The sequence below is a fragment of the Capra hircus genome, chromosome 5 (assembly GCF_001704415.2).
Source record: "Capra hircus breed San Clemente chromosome 5, ASM170441v1, whole genome shotgun sequence".
Lineage (NCBI taxonomy): Eukaryota > Metazoa > Chordata > Mammalia > Artiodactyla > Bovidae > Capra > Capra hircus.
The window spans coordinates 6,063,514-6,084,727 of record NC_030812.1 but is presented as its reverse complement, the minus strand read 5'-3'; the positions used below and the strand labels follow the sequence as shown (position 1 = coordinate 6,084,727).

At 46.8% G+C, this 21,214-nt stretch overlaps 1 protein-coding gene across 3 annotated transcripts; it reads left to right on the top strand.

Moving 5' to 3' along the window:
• On the top strand, positions 321-20,697 carry CSRP2 (cysteine and glycine rich protein 2). 3 transcript variants are annotated; one of them, XM_018047589.1, is made up of 7 exons: positions 347-425; positions 968-1,106; positions 11,534-11,646; positions 14,301-14,469; positions 18,539-18,668; positions 19,321-19,414; positions 20,384-20,697. In XM_018047589.1, exons 3-7 carry the CDS (start codon positions 11,535-11,537, stop codon positions 20,458-20,460), a joined length of 582 nt encoding a protein of 193 aa, XP_017903078.1. In that variant the 5' UTR covers positions 347-425; positions 968-1,106; position 11,534; the 3' UTR covers positions 20,461-20,697. The 3 variants fall into 3 exon arrangements, with proteins under 3 accessions (XP_017903076.1, XP_017903078.1, XP_005679799.1); XM_018047587.1 differs by lacking the exon at positions 968-1,106 and having other exon boundaries at positions 321-425; XM_005679742.3 differs by lacking the exons at positions 347-425; positions 968-1,106; positions 11,534-11,646 and adding an exon at positions 12,661-13,624.

Below are 21,214 nucleotides of genomic sequence, written 5' to 3'. Positions count from 1 at the left end.
ACGGCGGGGGACGCCGGGCGCGCGGGAAGCAGTAGGAAAAGGCGGGATTCTGCCTTTGTCTGTCCGGCCTAACCGCGGAGCCCCGCCGCGCGCAGCCCTCCCTCCAGACGCCCCAAAGTCCTAGCATTGTACCCTGGAGGCCGCTCGGCGCGGCGGGGCAGGGGCGGGGCGCACATAGACCACGCCCACGGGGCTTTAAAAGGTGCCCGGCGCAGCGGGGCGGGGCGCACATAGGCCACACCCACTGTATTTTAAGAGGTACCGTGCGGCGGGGCGGGGCGCACCGGGGTGGGGGCGGGGTGCACAGAGGCCACACCCACGGGGGCTTTAAAAGGTACCGGCGCTCCCCGCCGGGTTGCCAGACTCCCGCTGCCGTTTCTGTGACCTGTTCTCGAGCCCTCAGCGTGGTCCCCCTTCCGATTTGAGTGAGTAACCGGAGTAAGGCGATGGGGGTGTTCCGCCGATGTTGGGGGTGGGGGTCCCCCTCAGCCCCCCGGAATCCTCAGGCCGCCCTGCGGGCGCCCCTCCCACCTCCTCTGATGTTTCCATGGCGATCCCCATTTGGTACCCCCTTCATCCTCCTCACTCCTGCGCCCCGATCCCCACCAACCCCCTCCACACACCTGCCCTGGTCCCCGCGGCCGCCCGAGCCCTGCTCTCGTATCCCGGGTCCCCTGGGCAGAGAAATAATGGTGCGTTATCTCCATACCGGTTTTTCCGGGAGAGAGAGGTAGGGTCGAGAGTTTCGCGTGGCTGCTAATCCGCCTTTTAGTAGTCTTGGGCCCGCTCCTCCAGTGGCGCATTCTCTCTCCGCGGAGGGGAGGGCGGAATCCGAGTCCTGGGGTCTCCTGTGCCCCGAGTGTGCTGTGCGCTGAGAGCGACCTTCCCAGGGGCTGGTTCGGAGCCCTGGGGGGTGAGCAGGGGGCTCCCATAGCCGGTTGAACCCAGAATGCTTCCTCTGTTGCAGAGGAAGAGTACAGAGCTCCTGTAGCCCTGTTGTTCGGCGGCCTCTGCCCACCGAGCGCCGAACCTTAAATGTTGAAGGAACGGGAGTGAAACGTCATATCGATCAGTCCCAGCTTTTTCCGGAACTTTCTACAATTCAGGTACAAACCGGGAAAGCAAGAATGCTTAGTTGTAAATTCTGCGACAGGTTCTGAAAATCACAACCGCGGTTCCAAAACTCCACGTAGGCAGCCCCCAGGGGGGAGGGGGGAGGGGGCTTTTCTGAGTCAGGAGACACCCACGTCTGCCCCACCCCCACCTCCCAGCCTGGACTTTTGTAGAACGGTATCTGTTTAAATGGTTACTCAAGATGTTTAAGCTGCTTTATTCGCGGTCCAGAGACCAGACTTGTTTTTCATTTTCATTTTATAAATACTTTTTATTTTGGGTAATTTTTTAACTCGGGGAGTAAAAATGGCCTCTATAATTCTTAACTTTTCTAATTAACCTGTTTTAAAGCTCTACTTATAAAAATGCCAAGAATTCAAATAGAACAGCCACAGAGTTGGCTATAATTTGACTCAGATTTTCGGGAAAGAGCTGGGCAATAGATTCTAAAAGGGTAAAATTCACATACTGTGTGTGTGAGAGAGAGAGAAAGAAGCTGGGCAATAGATTCTAAAAGGGTAAATTTCACATACTGTGTGTGTGTGTTTGTGTGAGAGAGAGAGAGAAATAAAGGTTTATTGTTACTTGTAGCAAGGAAGGAGAATACTCTCCTAAAGCAGTGTCTCCCCAACAGCAAAAGTGTCTCCCCAACAGCAAAAGTGTCTCCCCAAGAGCAAAACGGGAAGTTTTGAGCTAAGGGCACATGCATATTCATGAAGGGGTTTGAGCAAAGGAGAATTCAGCATAGAATTGGGACAGAGGTCAACAGAGTCCAAGCCTTAATCTATTGAAGTTGGGGGCGAGGCTGGGGTGGGGAGGGGGCGGTCAACATCATTATTCCATCTCCACCCGGGTGGGAGGGCCTTAGTTACTAGTCTCAGGACTTAATGAAACTCAGGTTCCTGATGCCTCATCTCAGAAAGAATTCACTGAGAAAGTATTAGGTAAGAAGTGGAGTATTTAGAGAAACACACTCCACAGACTATCTCAGAAGGTAACAGACTGACATACTTTAAAACTGTATGTATTTAAGTCATACTTTAAAAACTGCATACCAAACTAGAACAAATATTACTAAGTCCTCTGGGGTCTCCCCCCACTATCTCATTGGTTGTTGCCCTCTAAAATTGATTGCCTCTGATACTTTACCAGTATTTCTCAAGGTTCTTTCTACTCTGAATTCTAGTTTCCTTTACTCCAGCACTCTTGCCTGGAAAATCCCATGGATGGAGGAGCCTGATAGGCTACAGTCCATGGGGTCGCAAAGAGTCGGACACGACTGAGCGACTTCACTTTCTCTTTCAGAATGAAGTTAGGTAGAGACAGGGTCTGCATCTCACGAGTCTTTGAAATTCACAGAACTTTGCTTGGATATCTTAAACACTGTTGGACCAGAACCAGTACTGGTTAGCTGAATGAATGAATGAAAGTTTGAGTAAGATTGCAATTATAGAGAACAAAGATATAATTGGACTCAAGCCATGTAAGTATTAGCAGCTTGGAGCTACAGTTTCTATCTTGAATTTTTTAATGGATTCCTCTAAATGTATTCACAAATACTGACTGATACTGGTATGTGCCAAATACTGAGCTGAAAGCCATACCCTTTGGAGGTCTGTCCTGATGAAACCGCCAACTCACTTGGATTTTGAGGAAACTTATTTTACATTGAAACAGCAAGAGTGATGGCATAGAGTAAAGGTTGGCAGTAATACATGAAGAGCTTGAGAAACCTCAGTGCCACTGAATGTGGAGATCTGGGCCTCTAATTTTTCTTCCCTGTCAAAAATCAGGTAAATCAGATGAGCGGGGTGAGCACGCCCACTGCAGGAGGGGAGGCATAGCACGGTGAGAAGGGCAGGACTGGCCGGTAGGGCCCAAATGCACATCCCAGCTTCAGCACCCACTGCTTTGATGACCTTAGGCAAGTTAGTTTACTCTTGGGTCTGTTACTTCATCTTATAAAATGGGTGTAATAGCCCTTACCTTGCAGGGGTTCTCAGAAGGCATGCTGTTCCTTGTACCATTCTGTACTTAAACACAGGGGGAAATGGCTATCAGCGAAAGCCTTCTCTGGGAGAGTGCTGACTTGGACAGTATTGCCTGGGCCTTGCTTGGAGCCCAGCTTTCTTCTCTTTTGCAGGTTTCCTCAACTGTGTCATTTCCTGGGTTGGTTTTGCCTGGCATCCCTTGTGTTCTCTTGGATGGGGTTCCCTGCACCTGGGGTCTCGATTACTTAGGATGGTACTACCTAACTTTGTTGTGTCATGGAAGTGGCAGTCTAGTGAAGCCTCTGGACCCCTTCTCAAACTTTTTAAGTACATAAAATAAAGTACATGGTACTAAGTTCACCAATCCCCAGAACTTCAGGGAATCTGTGGACCTCAGGTTAAGAACCTTGACTTAGGGGAGTTTTCTCAAAATGGATTGTGGAGGAGGCAGGCACAAGTTCTGATTGTTGAACATTTTAATGTAAGTCTTAGAGGAAGAACCAAAAAATGTGTATGTAAACCATTTGCAAAGGACATCAGGTTCCTTTGTTGCTCATCTCATTGTGCCAACACTACTACTAATTGTCCTTGACTAGCAAGAAGACGGCACATACCGTTGAACGCATTTCCGCCGGATGTCTTCCCAGTAAGGTTTCATCGTGGCTTCTTTTCCAGAAGAGAAAGACAGAATCAAATCCTCACCCCTCCCACAGCAGGACAGAAAACACCCAATTTAAAAAGAACTTGTTGAGAGTGTAGCATTGACATATATACACTTCCACGTATCAAACAGATAGCTAGTGGGAAGCTGCTGCATAGCACAGGGGCCTCAGCTGGGCGCTCTGGACCTGGGCAGGTGGGAGGGCGAGGAGACAGATCTGTCTATATGTATACATCTATGACTAATTCACTTTGTTCTACAGCAGAAAGTAATACAACGTTGTAAACCAATTATACTCCCAATAAAAATTTTTTTAATAAAAATAATAAATCTAAAAAAATTAAAAAAAAAAAAAACTGGTACGAATAGGCCCATGTCAGTCACTACTGTTCTGTGTGGTAGCAGTGGTTTACTTTCAGTGAAACATCAGTCAAATATACTGAATACAGTCTATTTGAATTTCATTGGTATTTTTACGTTGAATTGGTAAGTTTTGGTTTCACAGTTATGAGCCACTTAATAATCTATGCCTCAGCTTTCCCACTCATACAATGAGGATAATGATAATCCTTAGCTGTTACAAGAATTAAGTTAATATAATATGTAAACTACTTAAGTATAGTAAGCTTTACATTTGATTGATTTTTCTTACTCAGTCGCGTCCAACTCTGTGTGACCCCACTAGACTCCTCTGTCCGTGGAATTTTCCAGGCAAGAATCCTGGAGTGGGTAGCCATTCCCTTCTCTAGGGAATCTTCCCCACCCAAGGACTGAACCTGTGTTTCCTGAAACTTCTGCACTGGCAGGCAGGTTCTTTACCACCTGGGAAGCCCCAACCTTTAGAATAGTTAGAAATAACTATTTCTAATTATTGTTACTTATCACATGGCAGACATTACTCTAAGTGCTTTACAAATATCGTACAATCTCAAAACTGCCTTATGATATAAATAAGCAGTATCTCCCATTTTTAAAATGAGAAAATGAGCAGATCAGATAACCAACCTAAGATCTTTTGGCAAATAAACAGTAGTCTTGGCAGATCGATCTCAGTCTGACTGTATGTAAAAACCACGCAAACATTAAATTGTCTGAGTAATTAAATATCTGGTCGTTGGCACAGATTATGGACAGATGGAGGTCTGGCAGACGGAGGTCAGAGTGACCGAGTTGAGAGCGTGGGTGTATTCTAATGGGTGATTGGCAGCTAGTCTCCAAATCTGTGTCAAGGATTTTGCTGTCCTCCGGGTTGAAAACATGAGTGGCAACAAGATACAGAATTAGTAATGAATGGTGAGCGTGAGGTGAACATAGGAGTGCTTGTTAGACAGAAGGGCGGTTTCCCTCAGGAGGAGGATGGACTTGGGGGGCACAGAGGAGTGGGAGAGTACTTTTTGGTCGAGAGCAGCCGTCTGGGCGTGAGATTGGCAGAGAGGACGCTCACTGACTGCCAGCTGGTGGGTGAAGACGCTGGGCGGAACAGAAGGCATTCCTGGGTGCGAGTCCCAGTTCATGCTCCAGTGAGCTGCATGTTCTCCACCCTTAAATCGGACGCTAGAGTTTGGGGGACAGCTTGTGGTTCTGGAGTCAGACATGAGTGGTTGAACCTAGATTTGCATCTTTGGAGGTCACTGATCTGAGCAAGTCACTTAACCCTGGAACATTTGGTAACCATATTTCAGGCCCACTGATGCTCCTGAAGGAAAAGGAGGCCCACATTTATGGAGCACAGGCTCTCTGCCAGGAACTTTACGAATGTTATTAATCTCTCGTTAAATCCTTAACAGTCATCCTATGAGAGACTGCTTATCCACTTCCAAGTTGTAGCTGAAGACATAGAGGCTCAGGGGTCAGGAACTTGGTTAAGATAGCAGAGCTGATCACCGACTTTCAAGCTTACAAGCGTCTGATTCTGAGTCCCACACTCTCTCTTCCTCCAGGAATGACATTAGAGGCGGCATGTGCCCTGCGATTTCTGGGGCAGACATTAAATAATCATCTTGAATTCAGGACCTTGACTGACCGGAATCTTTTCTCAACATAGTTGCAGGAACCCGTATCAGTGAACAAGATGAAACTATCCTGGCATCCCTCTGTCAGGGATGCGTCTGGGCTTTGGGTTATATTACTTTGCTGTTACTTGTCTACCACCAAAGTAGAACTCCTGAGAAACTGACACTCTTCCTTTACCCTTTTATGCTCCGCTCCCGACCCAGGATAAGGCTTCTAGGATGCTGAGTTAATAGGTCTGCAGGAGAGCTGCATGAACAGTGCAGCGTTCCAGTCTTTATCAGCTGCTCCTGTGCTGGAAGAATTACTTGAGATTCAGAAATGAAGTCAGGAGTTAACTGGATGAGGGAAGGAAGTCAGCTTTCCTGATGTTTGAGAGAGATTAGGGGTATAATGAAGGAATGGATGGACTCTGAGATGGGTAGGAGATGAGTATTGATAACAAAGACTGAACATGGCTAAATACCGATGGTAAAGGCTACCAATAATTAGATGCTGACTAGAAGGACATTTTCTCATCTGATTCTCTTAACAACTCTATATGAAAGGCACTGCTATCCTCATTTTGCATATGAGGGAAGTGAGACTGTTGACTCCAAAATCCATTTTCTTAGTTCACCCTGAGGCTGAGCTTTTCTGAAGGCTAGCTTGAGGATCTGGCTTTGGTAGAAGATGCCCAATGGAACATGGAGCCTGTCACTCAGATGCAGTCCCACTCAGATAAGGGACATAGAAGGTAGTTTGGGTCGAAGAAGAAAATTTTAGAATGGGCATTCATACACAAATGCTTGTGAAGCTTAATTCCCAATTATTTACAGCTCTCAAACTCTGGCCTCTTTAAAAACCACTGTAATTGGGGACAGTTACATATTCTTTAACAAGTGACCCTGTCTAGATGTGGCTCAAAATGAAACTGGTTTATAGTAGATTCTCCTCTTGGGAAGTTATTACAGTATGCTAACAAAGATTCTAGTATAATAACAAAGACCTGCATGTAGTCGTAAAATGGCAGATCTTCTGGAAGCATTTAGAATCTAGGTTTATGAACAATTCACTCGGCATCAGAGCAATTAACTTAAATTGCAAGTGGTGACATGGAGACTTGAAATTCATGGGTTTGCATCATTCAGATCCTAAAATAAGGCAGTCAGCGCAGCACAGGTGGGGAGAATGATCCCTGTGGCCACTGGCTATCTAGAGAATGAGCTAACTTTACCACAAGGTGACTCAGATTTAGACAGTAAGTTTCTTCTTGGGCTAAGTGTTATGGATTCTGGGTGTGGTGCCTTTAGACTAGCGAGAAGCAGCAAAGAGAAACTGCACATAGGTGTTTGGATGAAAATCAAGTTTTTTTTTTTTCATCCAGCACAGTGGATAAATCCTAGCGCTGGAACTCTTTCTGGTAATGAGAACCAAAGAACAAGATGAAAAACCGGAATTAGCCCAAGTGTGGCCTCTTTTGCAAGGTGTGTGTGACGTGGGATTTTCTTACCATTCTGTAAATTAATGCACAGAATCAGGGAAAGGCATGCAGACTGCTCAGTGCAAATCCAGCCTGCTGTGATTAATGTCAGCTGTCGTGGAGCAGTGCAGCCAGGGGCTTGTAGGAAAATGAAGCTTTGGGTGTGTATGTGTGTGTGTTAATCTATGCATAGCAGTGCCAAGAGTGACAGAAATGAAAGATGGTCCCGTTTCCCTCTGCCAAACTTAGCAAATGTGCAGAAGGGTACACCCAAAAGGTGTAAACTCGAGCTTCATTTCATAGTCCCCATGGGTGCCAACTGTCATTTACTTGTGGTGCACTGTAATGTCCCAGAAGAAGGTTTTTGAGGGACTGATCAGGTAACTCTTTTCTTTACTGGCTGTTGCTCTGAGCTGTGTCCTGTGGGTGCTGGTCAGGGGGTTTCCTCTAGGAAGACTGCTGGCAGGGTGGACAGTATGAGATGCTCCCCCATCTTCAAGCTGCCAGTTACTGGATATCTGCCAAGAAATTTATGTATTTGTGTTTTATCTTCACAATATCTCTGTGAGGTAGAGAGGGTTACCTTCCTTCCCCCTTCCTTTTGCATCTAAGAAAGCCAAAGACTGCACAACCATTATAATAGTGAAATTAACTCAGGTCTGTCTAAATCAATGTTTTCCTTCATCTCTCCCTTCCTTCTTTTCCCTCCTTCTTTCCTCCCATTACAAAATATTTCAGACGTACGAAACTAAGAAACACCCAGCTACCCACTCTCCAGCTTAACCAATAAACATAAATCCAACTGGCTCTCTCTGAGGATGCCCTGTTAGCCTGGCCCACAGGGAGTGTTATTCAGAACCCTGAGCAAAGCCTTTAAGCTGAGTGCAACTTTTAAAAAGCTAATGACTTGGAAATTGTGCTGAGATTCCAAGAACGTGACGGAGAAAAGTAGGGCAGTGCTACGCAGTCTTCATAACATGGAATCGGGAAGTGTGCAAATTGAAAACGGAAGGATTCTTTTAAAACAATAGAAATTAAGTATTTTAACATAAGCCAAATACTCTGGTAGATGTGGGGGGAAGACAGAACTGTGGTCCCCACCCCCAAAGGAAGTTCTTAAAATGCTAAGCTGAATAGCTGTTGGATAGGTATTTCCCCACAAGATGACTACTTAACATTTGACTGGCATGGTGTTTACAGTAGGAATCAGACATAACTTACAAGAAGTGAATTTAAGTAACCCTGAGTTGCCTAAGAAAAGGGAGGATATTCTTCTTTTTTTAAAAGTCCCAAGTTGCTCTACAGTAGAGAGAAACATAGAGTGATGAGTTAGTTTTGATGTATTTTTAAATGCTAGTCAAAGAAAACCCAGAACAGTGTTAGTCTTGATAGAAGTCTGGCTTCTCCTGACAGGTGATTGCTCCAAAGTAAATATGATACAGGTTGGCGGTACCATGACACTTTCGAATATGATGAGAAGGGCCTTGACGATAATGCATTTTAAAAGCCAGCCAGGCAGTTGATGTTTGGGATCCCATTTTAAGTCACTACAGCATCATTACCTACAAGGCTGGCTTTGGTGTTTGGATTCCTCAGAATCATGGGGTTACTTCCAGCAGATGTCTGTTGTATCTGTGAGCATTCCAGAATGCAGGTAACTTTGGAGCCATGGGGCAAGGTCATTACATTAACTCAGCTCCGAGCTTAAGCCAGGGCAGGCTGTTGGAGCCCAGTTCTGTGTCAAGTTCTGCGGCCGGGCTCAGGTTTCACTGTGCATGTAAACAACGGAGCACCCGTCTGCAGGGACGGGAATGAGAGATTCATGCAGCTCCTAAACTCCTATGCAGATACATCCCATTGGTGCTGGGTATCGATCCTATGCGATGCCTTCACAGGAGCCTGGGAACACGCGTGGACCCCAGGAATTAATCTGTTCCTGGGGTCAGAGAAATAGGCTTTCTGCAAGTTGAGGCCAATAGTATAGTGATAACTGGTCCCATCAGTCAGGCCTTGGTGTGTCTCTTTGTTGCTGCTGCTGTTTATTTCTGGGACCAGGGGCTCTATCTCCCAAAGGGAATTTATTGGCTCATGTAAGTGAAGAGCATGGGATACAACGAGGTGAAGCTGAAAAGCATCGTTTGTCTGTTTTCCTCCATACTGGCTTCATTCTTAAGTTTTCTTGCAGACAGCTGCTAGCAACGCCTCTCCTGCATTTGCCCGGTTAACTGTAAACCAAAGACCAGGTTTCACTTCCGTTGAACTGGCCTGGGGTCCTGTGCCTGGTCCTAAACCAGTCACCACAGGGGATGCAGTGATGACCGGTATGACGAGTCGCATGCCCAACCCTGGAGTGGAGGGTCGAGTCAAACCCCTCTAACCCAGTGCTTCTCAAACCGTCTGTGGTAAAGGACTGTTCTCTTTAATTTCCAAATAGAGACTGACCATCTGACTGTCCTCTGTCTGACAAGATGAGCCCACTGGTTATGCTCTTGACTGTTGTGGCATAAAACTGGGGAAAGCTTTCTAAATGCTTACCTGCATGTTGTCTTGAATTGGTAGCAAGCACCGTGCACTGTCTCCAGGAAACTGCATCTTAGTAAGTCTCTTAAAGCACATGTGCCAAGAAAGAGATGGCTGCTTCCCTGGAGAGAATCTGGGGAAAGTATTCCCAGAAGAGAGGCCAGAGAAGGCTGGGTACCAGCAGGGTGCCCAACACGGTGATTAATTCTGTCAGGCTTTCTTGTGGAAAGACCTCATCTCAATGTCCAGGAAGCCTCATGTTCTGGATGGTCTAAATGGTGTAGGATGGTGAGTAGGATGGGAATGTTCTCCACCCTCCTTTTTAATCTTAAGACTGAAGATTCTTCAGCGTTTTGCTTAAGAGGCTGTCCCTGTCTCTTCTTTTTCTAGCCAGATTTGAGTTAGTCAGGATGTCCCAGCTTTCTTAGCCAGCTATGAATACTTCCTACAGAGGCCAGCCGCTCATCCAAGGGGACGCAACAGACAAGGGCTGCAAACGCCACTGACTGAAGGGAAGTCTGGAAATGACGGTGGAAGCCGAAGGGATTCTTATACTGTGTTTTTAGACACTGTGTTGTAGGTACTGCAGGGCTGACATAACATGCTGTCTTTACAGGACAACTGTAACTGGCAAAGGCACTCGAGCAGGCTGGCCATTCAGAACTAGGCATTTTAGACTGGGTCCAAGTAGACCAACCCATTGAGAGAGAGACGAGAACACGCTGCCCTACATCATAGCGAGCCAGCTGAGGACTTCAGCTTCCAGCTGCTCTACCACCTCAAGTCACACTGCGTGCGTGCTCAGATGCTCAGTCGTGTCTGACTCTGTGTGATGCTGCCAGGCTCCTCTGTCCATGGGACTGCCCAGGCAAGAACACTGGGGTGGGCTACCATTTCCTCCCCCAGGGGATCTTCCTGACCCAGGGATCGAACCCAGGTCTCCGGAGCCTCTTGCTTTGGCAGGTGGATTCTTTGCCACTGAGTCACCTGGGAAGCCCCATCAGGCCACACTACTTAAGAGGTTTTTCTGACACACTCAACGAGCAATTCACTTCACTAGGAAGGGGACTGGGCAACATTTTGTATGGACGGCCAGGCCCATCAGAGAGGGACAGCCAGCTGTTGGCTGGACCAGAGGACAGCAGCTGATATGGTCGGCATCTGGATGGAGGTCTGTTGTGGTTACAGCCAGGCTCCACCCGAGCAGTTGTGCTAGGCAGATAACTATTTACGCTTTGACCTTCTGTAACTTTACTGAACATACACAGCTTAATGTTGCCGGGCCACTCAGCACTTGCTTCCTCCTTAGAAAGTGTGTCATAGCTTGTGTATGTTAAGTGGTTAAGAGTGTGGCAGTGTTACAGTGACGTAAACATGTAGCAACAAGCTCTGCCCCTCAGCTGAGTTTTCAAACAGTTCATTGCAGCTGGCTGTGCTGGTGGCGGCGTCTGCCTTTCTGCTCCCTACACTGCTTTCTGAAAGCCTGTGGATGAGGGTGGCGGTTTGTTTTGTGCCTGGCGGCCTGCACTGTTGCCTCGTCCTTTGTCCTGTAGCAGGAAAAAAACCTGTTTGTGACAACCCCGTTTCCTAGTGAAAGAGCTGTAATTTGGGAGGCAAGATGAGGTTATGTTGGCAGACCCGCCCATCTTTGAAAGGTGTGGTCAGGGCAGGTTATAGAGAAATGAACGCTGTCCCCCGGGTCTAAACAGCCCTCCGGGGAACCTGTGCGGCATCTTGCTGGGTAGGGGCCTGTCCTAAAGATGCTCTCTTCCACAGGATGCCTGTCTGGGGAGGTGGCAACAAGTGCGGGGCCTGTGGGAGGACCGTGTACCACGCCGAGGAGGTGCAGTGTGATGGCCGGAGCTTCCACCGCTGCTGCTTTCTGTGCAGTGAGTTGCCCTGAGCTCGGACTCGCGTGTGGGAGCTTCCATTCACCTACTTCGGGAAGCGGCTGCTTCTGTTAACAAAGCTGACACCAGCAGTCCCAGTGGTTTCCGCCTGTCTGTCCTCCTGGACAGTGCATGCACCCAGCCTCCCAGCAAGGACAGCGAGCCAGACACTCAGCCCTGCGTCCCCACAGCACTTCCCCTCCATTCGTGCATGGTAACTCCATGCACGTTATCAGTTGTCACGTCTGTCTCCCCTGCTGCACCCAGAGCGCGCGGGTGTCTGTGGTTTGGCGCCCAGCACAGTCCCTGGCACGCCCCCGGGGCTTGGCTCCGATCCCCGTGCGCTCTGGCTTTCTCGTCCTGGCTGAGCTCCTCCTCTTTGAAACCTACTGGCCGGTTTCTCACCATGTTAGTTGCTGAAATTCACATGTCTAGAAGCTCAGATCCTAACTTCTCTGATAGTGAATAAATATTTACAGTTCTCTCTTGTTATTGATGTCCTAAATTTGAGGGAAAGGAACTAAGGAAATGAGAATACCATAGAGTTTGTGGGGAATTCCTGTTGTTTCTGGATGGAGAATGAGCAGAGTGTCTGATGGAGACAGGAAGTAGCCCGTGAAACAGCACATCCCCGACTGTTCCACGGAGGAGCAGTACCTGATAAGGAGAAAAAGAGGATAGGAGAGAAGCCCCCCACCCACCACGCTGCAGACTCCTTCTGAGGACCACCAAGTCTTCCGTCTTAAAACAGGAGAGTAGCTGCTTCAGAAAGCTCTACGTTAATCAGCTTGATTCATATGACATTTTCTTTAATGAAGGGTTTGTCACATGAGGAACCCTCCCATCTGTGCAACTTATCTGCCGTCTCTAGAGTACTGTGCAGTGAAAACTACTGTTAGGAGTTCTGTATGGTTTTTTAAAAAAATTAGTTACACTAAGGAATAACCAGAAAGAGCTTCCCTCACAAATTTTAGTCTTCCTTTTCCTTCCAGGCACCAACACTGAAGGCATCTGGACCTTTTTATACAGCAGCTGCTTTGCAGGCAGGCAGAGACAGACGACAGAGTTGCAGCTACACGGAATACAAACACAGCATATGAGTGTTTACTCTGCACGCCTCCATAGCAGCTAGCATTTCTCAGATTTGATTTAACCGTTTCTTCTCTTAGAAGTTAATTTTCTTTTAAAGGAATCTAATTTTTCCACAGCTTTGTACCGAGAGAGTGTAAGAACAGAGAGGAAATGCAGACACTTGAAAAACTGTGCTGTTTCCTCTAGGTTAAGCCACGAGGTCTACACCATAATCAAGCCAGTGTTTATTAAATGTCAAGGTCATTACTGGTCATTTTTATTACTCTTTCCTAATATTTGCCTCTGCTGACTAAAGCCTTTTAAAGAAATAATTTAGAGGAGTTTGTAGACCTCAAATTTTACTGCATAGAATGCAGATGAGGCCTTAGGGGGAGGGGGTGGTTCTGCAGTAAAAATTTCATATATTTAAACTTGTTCTGGTTCATAGATACGTGTTTAAACAGTTTTTTTCTGTGTATTCTGTGAAGGGTGTTTGTTCTTCAGCAGTGTACAATTTTAGGTTCACTCTACCTTTAGGCAGACACAGGTATGTCAGTACTGGAGCCTCAGCATCAAGGTTCAAAGAGGATGATGTCATTCTGTCCTACCAGAGACCTCAGTCTAAGAAAACAGAGACTTCACCATCCAGCTCTGCTCTGAAGCAGCCAGCTGGTCGCGTCTCCCTGCCTCCGCCCCTCCTCTTTCCATCTCTCCTTTAAGGGGGGGACCCCCTCCTCTATCGCACCAGGGCGGCTTTCCTGCTGCCCAGCTGTGCTACCAGTGAGCTTTCTCACAGTTTGTTTTTTTCTCCAGCTTAATTGCAGTTTTAGAAAGTGAAATAATGTCTGGATAAAACCTGATGACATTTGGCAGTTTTATGAAGTGGGATACGTGGAAATGTCTTGTGGTAAGAAATCCATCAAGAAAGAATGTGTTCCCCTTTGGGGACTGAAGGGAGACTTGAAACCACTTGACGATTTTCAGACATTACTTATCACTGCTGGAGAAGCTGGTGGTGAGATGCGAGAAGACTGTTTTTTTCCCTTCCAGACTAGTGATGAAAACTAGAATTCTGGATTTTAAAACTGTTTTCATCCCAGGAGGTGCTTTGAGGGGAGGAGGAGCTGCAGAGGCAGCCCCCGCCCCCTGCCAAGGCACTCCTGCCCTTTTGTTCTTAAACAATCCTTGGATGAAGGGGATGAAGACTGAGTGTTGAGGGCTAGGAGCAAAGGCCTGGGCCCAAAGCGCTAGCTCTGGTGCTTTTGTGCACCGTATCACAGTCACCTCTGAAACCTCTCTCCCTCCTGCCTGAGAGGCAGATCCTGCCACAAAGTTTGAGGCTTCAGGATGTTAACATTCTAATGTATCTCTAATGCAAACCATCATATAGGTGGAGGAAGGCAGATCACTCTCACAGATAACTGAGCAGTCCAGAGGCCGTTGGGTGGCTTTTGGGAAGCAGAGGATGAAGCAGGAATGAGAGCCTGTCCTTTCCCTTTTCTAAGTTTTGAGTCAGCGCTATCACTGTTCTAAGGAAAAGGCATCTTTGGCACATTTTCTAAGTCTAACTTTCTCCCCCTCAGTGGTTTGCAGGAAGAATTTAGATAGTACCACAGTGGCAATTCATGATGAAGAGGTCTACTGCAAATCCTGCTACGGAAAGAAGTACGGGCCAAAAGGCTACGGGTACGGCCAGGGCGCAGGCACGCTCAACATGGACCGGGGCGAGAGGCTGGGCATCAAGCCCGAGAGGTGAGTCAGGACTCTGACCAGCAGAGAGGAGCAGTGCTGAGTCCTGTGGCTTGATGAGCAGTGGGACCTGGGAGTTTCCAGGTTTTTAGCTTAAAATAATCAAAGACAATGACTCAGATTTACTGCTGTTCTTTAAGCTTGAAATAATGGACAGTTTGGGACCTGGCAAAGTTCTATTGATTATTCTAGTGATTCCCAGTCCTGGTTTATAGCATGTATTCAAGGAGTCATGATATTCTCAAAAGCTAGTGCCGCTTCCACAGCACTTCACAGATGTCAGATAGTGTCGCAGTCAGGAGATGCGTTTCTCCTGCGGGGTTACGCAGTCGGCGACAATTCCTCAGTCACTCCCTCCATGCTAGAGTGCTTCCTCACCAAGAAATGACTTTTCTTTAGCTTACTTAAAACTGGAAATTATTTCCTGTGTTTGATTCTATGAGATGAGTTGCTGTTAACGGTGTCAGTACCCAAGTAAGCCAAGTGCTAATAAATCCGCTAAATTTTAGTGATTCATGTTGAGACTAATTTCTTCACATGAAACTTATTCCTATTGTTGACCCGATAATTCCTTCAAATGAACTTCATATTTTTCACAGGCATTTTTATACTGAAGAAGCCAAAAGTGGTATAATAATCCTGTAAGATGGCCTTTCCCTTGGACAAGGCCATTAATTGTGCCCTTACTCTAGAATGGACACTATGCAATAATATATGGTAACTCATATACTTCTCACAGTCCTATGAAGTAGGGCTTCCTATCTTACTCAGGAAGAAAGAAAGACAGAATTAAGTGATTTGCCTAAAGTCACACTGCTAGTTAACTGTAGAGCCTAGAACAGTGTAACTCCAAAGCTTATAATCTTAAGCACAAGGCATTGTGGTATGCCTGAAATTATGTCTGCTGAACATTTATGTTCATTCTGTATAATCTTCATAGTAATTCTGAGTTTAGGTACTTTGTCCCTGTTTTATAGGCAGGGCACTAAGGCTCAGTTCACACAGGTTAAGTAGCAGAGCCAGGATCTGAACATTTGTCCTCTTGGCCCCAAACCTGTGCTCCTTTCGGCGTCGAAGCCTGCCTCTCGTTTCTGCTCCTCCCTGAGCCGTGGCGCCTTGCTCCTTTCGGCGTCGAAGCCCGCCTCTCTCGTTTCTGCTCCTCTCTGAGCCGTGGCGCCTTGCTGGGTGTCAGCTGTACCAGGACTGACTCGTTCACGGCTGCATGCCATCACTTGAAGGAAGGCCGGCTTACCTGACTTCGTTAACATTCACTGTTCTTGTTCTTTTCCAACTTGTTAAAATCCACTCTTGTTCCCCAAGATTTTATTTCAAGCACAGATCTGTCCAGCTGCCCCCTAAACAGAGCTCATCCATGACCCCAAAGTGAGTCAGTGTCTGTGGCCACAGTGGTAAAGCCACAAGGACCAGTGGCCCCTCCTCGGTGTCTGCTCTTCCCACATCCTCCAGTAACTGGCCGATGTTCCAAGCTGGCCTGTGTTATCTGTGCCCTCCCCTCTTCCCTGTGTTAGCCTGTCCCTGTGCCATGCATCCAGCAGGACCAGGTGTAGGCTTTCCTTTTCTGGAAGCCTCTCTCAGTGACTGCACTCTGCGAGCACCTGTGGTCTGGAAGGCCCCCACGTGGTCAGCGCAACAGGTGTGGGGCACACACAACTCTGGGAGAACTTCTTGACGAGGCAGCACTCGGGGGGGCAGGGACATGTTCATTGGGCTGCTGCTGCTAAGTCGCTTCAGTCGTGTCCGACTCTGTGCGACCCCAGAGACAGCAGCCCACCAGGCTCCCCCGTCCCTGGGATTCTCCAGGCAAGAACACTAGAGTGGGTTGCCATTTCCTTCTCCAATGCATGAAACTGAAAAGTGAAAGTGAAGTCGCTCAGTGGTGTCCGACTCTTAGTGACCCCATGGACTGTGGCCCACCAGGCTCCTCTATCCACGGGATTTTCCAGGCAAGAGTGCTGGAGTGGGGTGCCATTGCCTTCTCCGGTTCATTGGGCAGACCTGCATTTTTTTAGTTCAGGCTCACCAATTTACTAATACTCTGGCCCTTCAGCAGGTTATTCAACACATAAGCCCATGTTTCCTCATCTGACATTCAAGGTAACAATTAACCATACCTTCTGAAGTTGTTAGTTCCCTGGTGACTCAGATGGGTTAAAAAAAAAAAAAAAAAAAAAAAACTGCCTGCAATGTGGGAGACCCAGGTTTGATCCCTGAGTCAGGAAGATCCCCTAGAGAAGGGCGTGGCAACCCAGTCCAGTATTCTTGCCTGGAGAATCCCATGGACAGAGGTGGGTCACAGTCCATGGGGTTGCAAAGAGTTGGACACGACTAAGCGACTTTCCCTTCTGAGGTTGTTGGAAGGAAGGTGGAAGATAGTTCATATCAAATTCTTCTCAGTAGGACTAGCAGATCTGGAAATTTTTCCTGGAGAACATGTAACTACAAGTGTTGGATATTGTGAATAGCTTTTAAAGATCACAAAGTAGGTGGGGATGTCCTTTGGTATCTGCAGGGGACTGGTTCCAGCACCCTTACGGATACTAAGACCCGAGAATGCTCAGATCTTACACAAAATGGTGTGGTATTTGCATGTCACCTACACATATCCTCCCAGGTACTTTTAAATCACCTCCTGATGACTTATAAGACCTATTACAATGTAAGTGCTATGTAAATAGTTGCTGCTGCTACTGCTACGTCACTTCAGTCATGTCTGACTCTGTGCGACCCCACAGACGGCAGCCCACCAGGCTCCTCCATCCCTGGGATTCTCCAGGCAAGAACACTGGAGTGGGTTGCCATTTCCTTGGTGGTATGTGGTAAATTCAGGTTTTACTTTTTGGAACTTCCTGGAATTTTTTTCTTGAGTATTTTCACTCTGAGTTGGATCAATCTGTGGGTGCACAACTTGTGGATAGAGGCCTGACTATGTAGATACAGTGGGTTGTGGAGTTGTAAAAATATGCCCATTTACGGACAGTTCAATCCTGTGAATTAGTACTGTGAATTGGTATTTGTTGCTTAGAATAAAATTTCCAGTGGCCACATCAAACGTGATTCAAGAAATTCTGTGCATGAAACAATTTAGGTAGGTGGAAATGTAGGAAACTTGGAGATGAAGATATTAATACGTGTGAAATTTGAATAAATTGTCTTAAGAAAAGGTGGTATTTCTCAGTAAACATTTCACTTAAAACATATATGTAAGTTACTTAGTGAAAATATAACTAGGACAAGATTGTTTTTCTAGGTGGGAAAACTGACACTTAGCTACCCTTTGCTGAATGCTAACTGTTGTCTTATCTGCTCAACCTGTTTGTAAGGTTTTAGAGTAGCCTTTAAATCTGTTCAGAGCCCAGAATGGTGTTCTATGTGCAGGTGCATCTATATAATGAGTGGAAAAAAATTACAGAACAAGGAAAATAAGGTTTTATCTAGTGACCTGTAAATAGTGACAAAAACAGCACTCTATACAGAGAAAAAGCAAAAGATACACCGATCACATAGTAATAGGCCAACTTTCTGAAATATTTTCCCATGAAGAAAGTAAGTTATTTATACTTTCCCCCAATATACTGGGGAATTAAATAATCCATAAAACATACTTAATTTTCATAATTCTGCCTATATGCAGAAACTTGACTGCTTAAACTACCACTGATATTTTCTATTTTTTGTGAAGAAGCTAGCTGTTAACTCCAATGTTATATCAACAATAATAATACGAATGTGGGGTGCACATACATGCTATGGTAGGTGGCCTAAGTGTTTAGTGCTGAGGATTCCATGAATTCTGATGAGTTGATAGACTCAGAGGGACAGATACTTAAGCCTTGTCTGACTTTTGGTAACAATAATGAGCCCATAAATAGATTAAGAATAATAACTGGCTAGCCCCTGAGCTTTCTTTCTTCTTTGCCCTGTCCTGGCCTGTGGAGGCCTCCAGCCAAGGACAGGAAAGCAGTTACGTCCCAGAGTTCTGTTGTGTCTGCCTTGTGGCTTCTGAGAGCCTTTTGGGAAATCTTACCTAGTTCCTTTCTTCTCCCTTCCACAGTGTTCAACCTCACAGGCCGACAACAAATCCAAACACTTCTAAATTTGCTCAGAAATACGGAGGTGCTGAGAAGTGTTCCAGATGTGGGGATTCTGTATACGCTGCCGAGAAGATCATTGGAGCTGGAAAGGTGAGGGGCTGTCTAGAGTTAGTAAGCCTGCTCTCTGCTCCCTCTCCCCCCCAGGTCCCTTCAAGGCCCACTCAGGCGCTCTGCCTTATAAATGAATGCCTTGAACTAAACTTTTTCTTAATCAGATTTCCATCTGAATCATTAATTTTTTGGAGTGATCCCCTTGTTTGACAGATCAGATCTATGTTTAACAGAAACTTGTTTTCATGGGGGGGGGGCACTTATGAAGGTGTTAACGAATAAAGCAAGACTTTTAACAAACCTGGACTCCACAGGTTTTTCAGTGTGGTGAAAGGGGAAAAAAAAACAAGAAAGGAAGTATCAGGGCACCTGATGCTAATTCAGTTTGGAAGCGTTGCCCGAGCACGTTTCCTCTTTAAGCTGCAGTGTTCTCAACCACAGGGGAGGTGGTCTTTAAGGGAGTCCACTGCGCCTGCGGCGGGCCTTCAGACAGCTCTTCGGGAAATGGCCCTTCTGTGGCACAGCTCCCGCTCCGTGTCTGCTGTGGATGAAGTCTGAATTGAGTGCCTCCGCAGGCAGCCGAGCATGTGGAAGGTCTGGGCTTATCCTGGTTGGGGCTCACCCACAGCAGTCAGGAGCCCATGTGGGGCTGATCTTCCAGCACCTAAACTTACTCATTCTTCTCTTCCAGCCCTGGCACAAAAACTGTTTCCGATGTGCTAAGTGTGGGAAGAGTCTTGAGTCAACAACTCTGACTGAGAAAGAAGGTGAAATCTATTGTAAAGGTATAATTTAACTTCAGTTATTGCTGTCCATATGAATATCCTGTACTGGCTATTAGTGAAGGAAATGTCACCAGGAGGGGGATAAAATACTCTAAAAATGGGGAAAAGGTGGGGGATAGGGCCACTGGGTATTTGAAAAGATCTAGAGATGGCAATGGCACCCCACTCCAATACTCTTGCCTGGGAAATCCCATGGATGGGGGAGCCTGGTAGGGCTTCCCTGGTGGCTCAGAGGTTAAAGTGTCTGCCTCCAGTGCGGAAGACCTGGGTTCGATCCTTGGGTTGGGAAGATCCCCTGGAGAAGGAAATGGCAACCCACTCCAGGATTCTTGCCTGGAGAATCCCATGGACTGAGGAGCCTGTTGGGCTACAGTCCACAGGGTCGCAGAGTAGGACACGACTGAGCGACTTGCCTTTCACTTTTCACTTTCATGCATTGGAGAAGGAAATGGCAACCCACTCCAGTGTTCTTGCCTGGAGAATCCCAGGGACCGGGGAGCCTGGTGGGCTGCTGTCTGTGGGGTCGCACAGAGTTGGACACGACTGAAGCGACTTAGCAGCAGCAGCAGAGATGCTTACAGATGACAGAAAACCACAGAACATTCTTGAGGACACAGTAAGTTAAGTTCCCGGCCATTAAAAACACCTCTACATAAACAACAGTTTTCTTTCAACTTAAATGTTTTAAGCAAAACATATGAATATCTGAAGGTAACGGACACATACATAACTAGTCTGGTCCCAACCTGCAAGTCAGTTGAGACCATGAGCTAAACCTAGGGAACTAGAATACTCAAGACTTAAATTTGCAGCTTTAAGGTAGTTACTGTAAGGCATGTGTAGCAGGCTTCTATAGTTTACAGGGGTTTGTTGATGCCTGGGTCTCAAGCAGTGCTGAGCCGCTCCAGCCATGTCACGCCAGCAAAGCTTAATGGGCCTGCACCGATTCTCCCCTTTTCTTTTTTGTAGGATGCTACGCGAAGAACTTTGGGCCCAAGGGATTTGGCTACGGCCAAGGAGCGGGGGCCCTCGTTCATGCTCAGTAGAGGTGCAAACCCAGAACCGAGCAAGATCACACACCGAGTCTCTACAGAATCTAGGCGTAGGTAACCTAACACTCAACCACTGTGAAATCCTGCAGTACGGAAGTACTGTGTGCCGCCTTGTGCTTGGATAGGCTGGCTGACTAGTAGGAAGAGAGCACTACATCTTTTCACTTTATTCATCAGTATTTCAAGAACTATTTCTTTTACATTTTAAATAAAACTTCAGCTTGGTTTGGGTATTCAGTGTCTTTCAGTAAACCTTTTGGAGGAGTGCTGTGATGTTGGCTAGCATAAAACTAACCAGTGGGTCCCCACCTGCATTTTTATTGGTTAAAGAGCATCTACCTACCCCATTACGTGGTTGACTCGCCAGGTTAGTCTCTGCATTATAGCTGTTGGAGAAGATGGCTCTCTGAGCGGCAAGTGTGCCCTAAGTGAGGGTTGCTAGGCAACAGGCCCACCATGCCAGCGCCTCAGAGCTGGCATTTAGCAGTGCAGACCGCCTGCCTGCCCGCCCCTCTCAAGCTCAGTGGGCGCACTTCTGTTGTTGGATGCAGTCTCCTAAAACGTGGCTCCTAGACAACCTGCACCAGTCCCCTGAGAGTATTGGAAGGCAGGTTCTAGGCCGCAGAGAAGCAGGACCTCTAGGAGTGAGGCCATAGAAGCCTTCTGAACAAGCTTCTCAGAAAGGCACACCGACCCAGGGTGGGCACACTGTTATCAAAACACTTAGAAATTCCTTGGGTTTATCTAG

Bases quoted from the DNA above. Each gene is read 5' to 3' on its own strand.
- CSRP2 (XM_018047587.1), top strand. From the start codon at position 11,535: ATGCCTGTCTGGGGAGGTGGCAACAAGTGCGGGGCCTGTGGGAGGACC. The intron at 11,647-14,300 runs GTGAGTTGCCCT...TCTCCCCCTCAG, and splicing joins CCGCTGCTGCTTTCTGTGCA to TGGTTTGCAGGAAGAATTTA. The intron at 19,415-20,383 runs GTATAATTTAAC...TCTTTTTTGTAG, and splicing joins AGGTGAAATCTATTGTAAAG to GATGCTACGCGAAGAACTTT.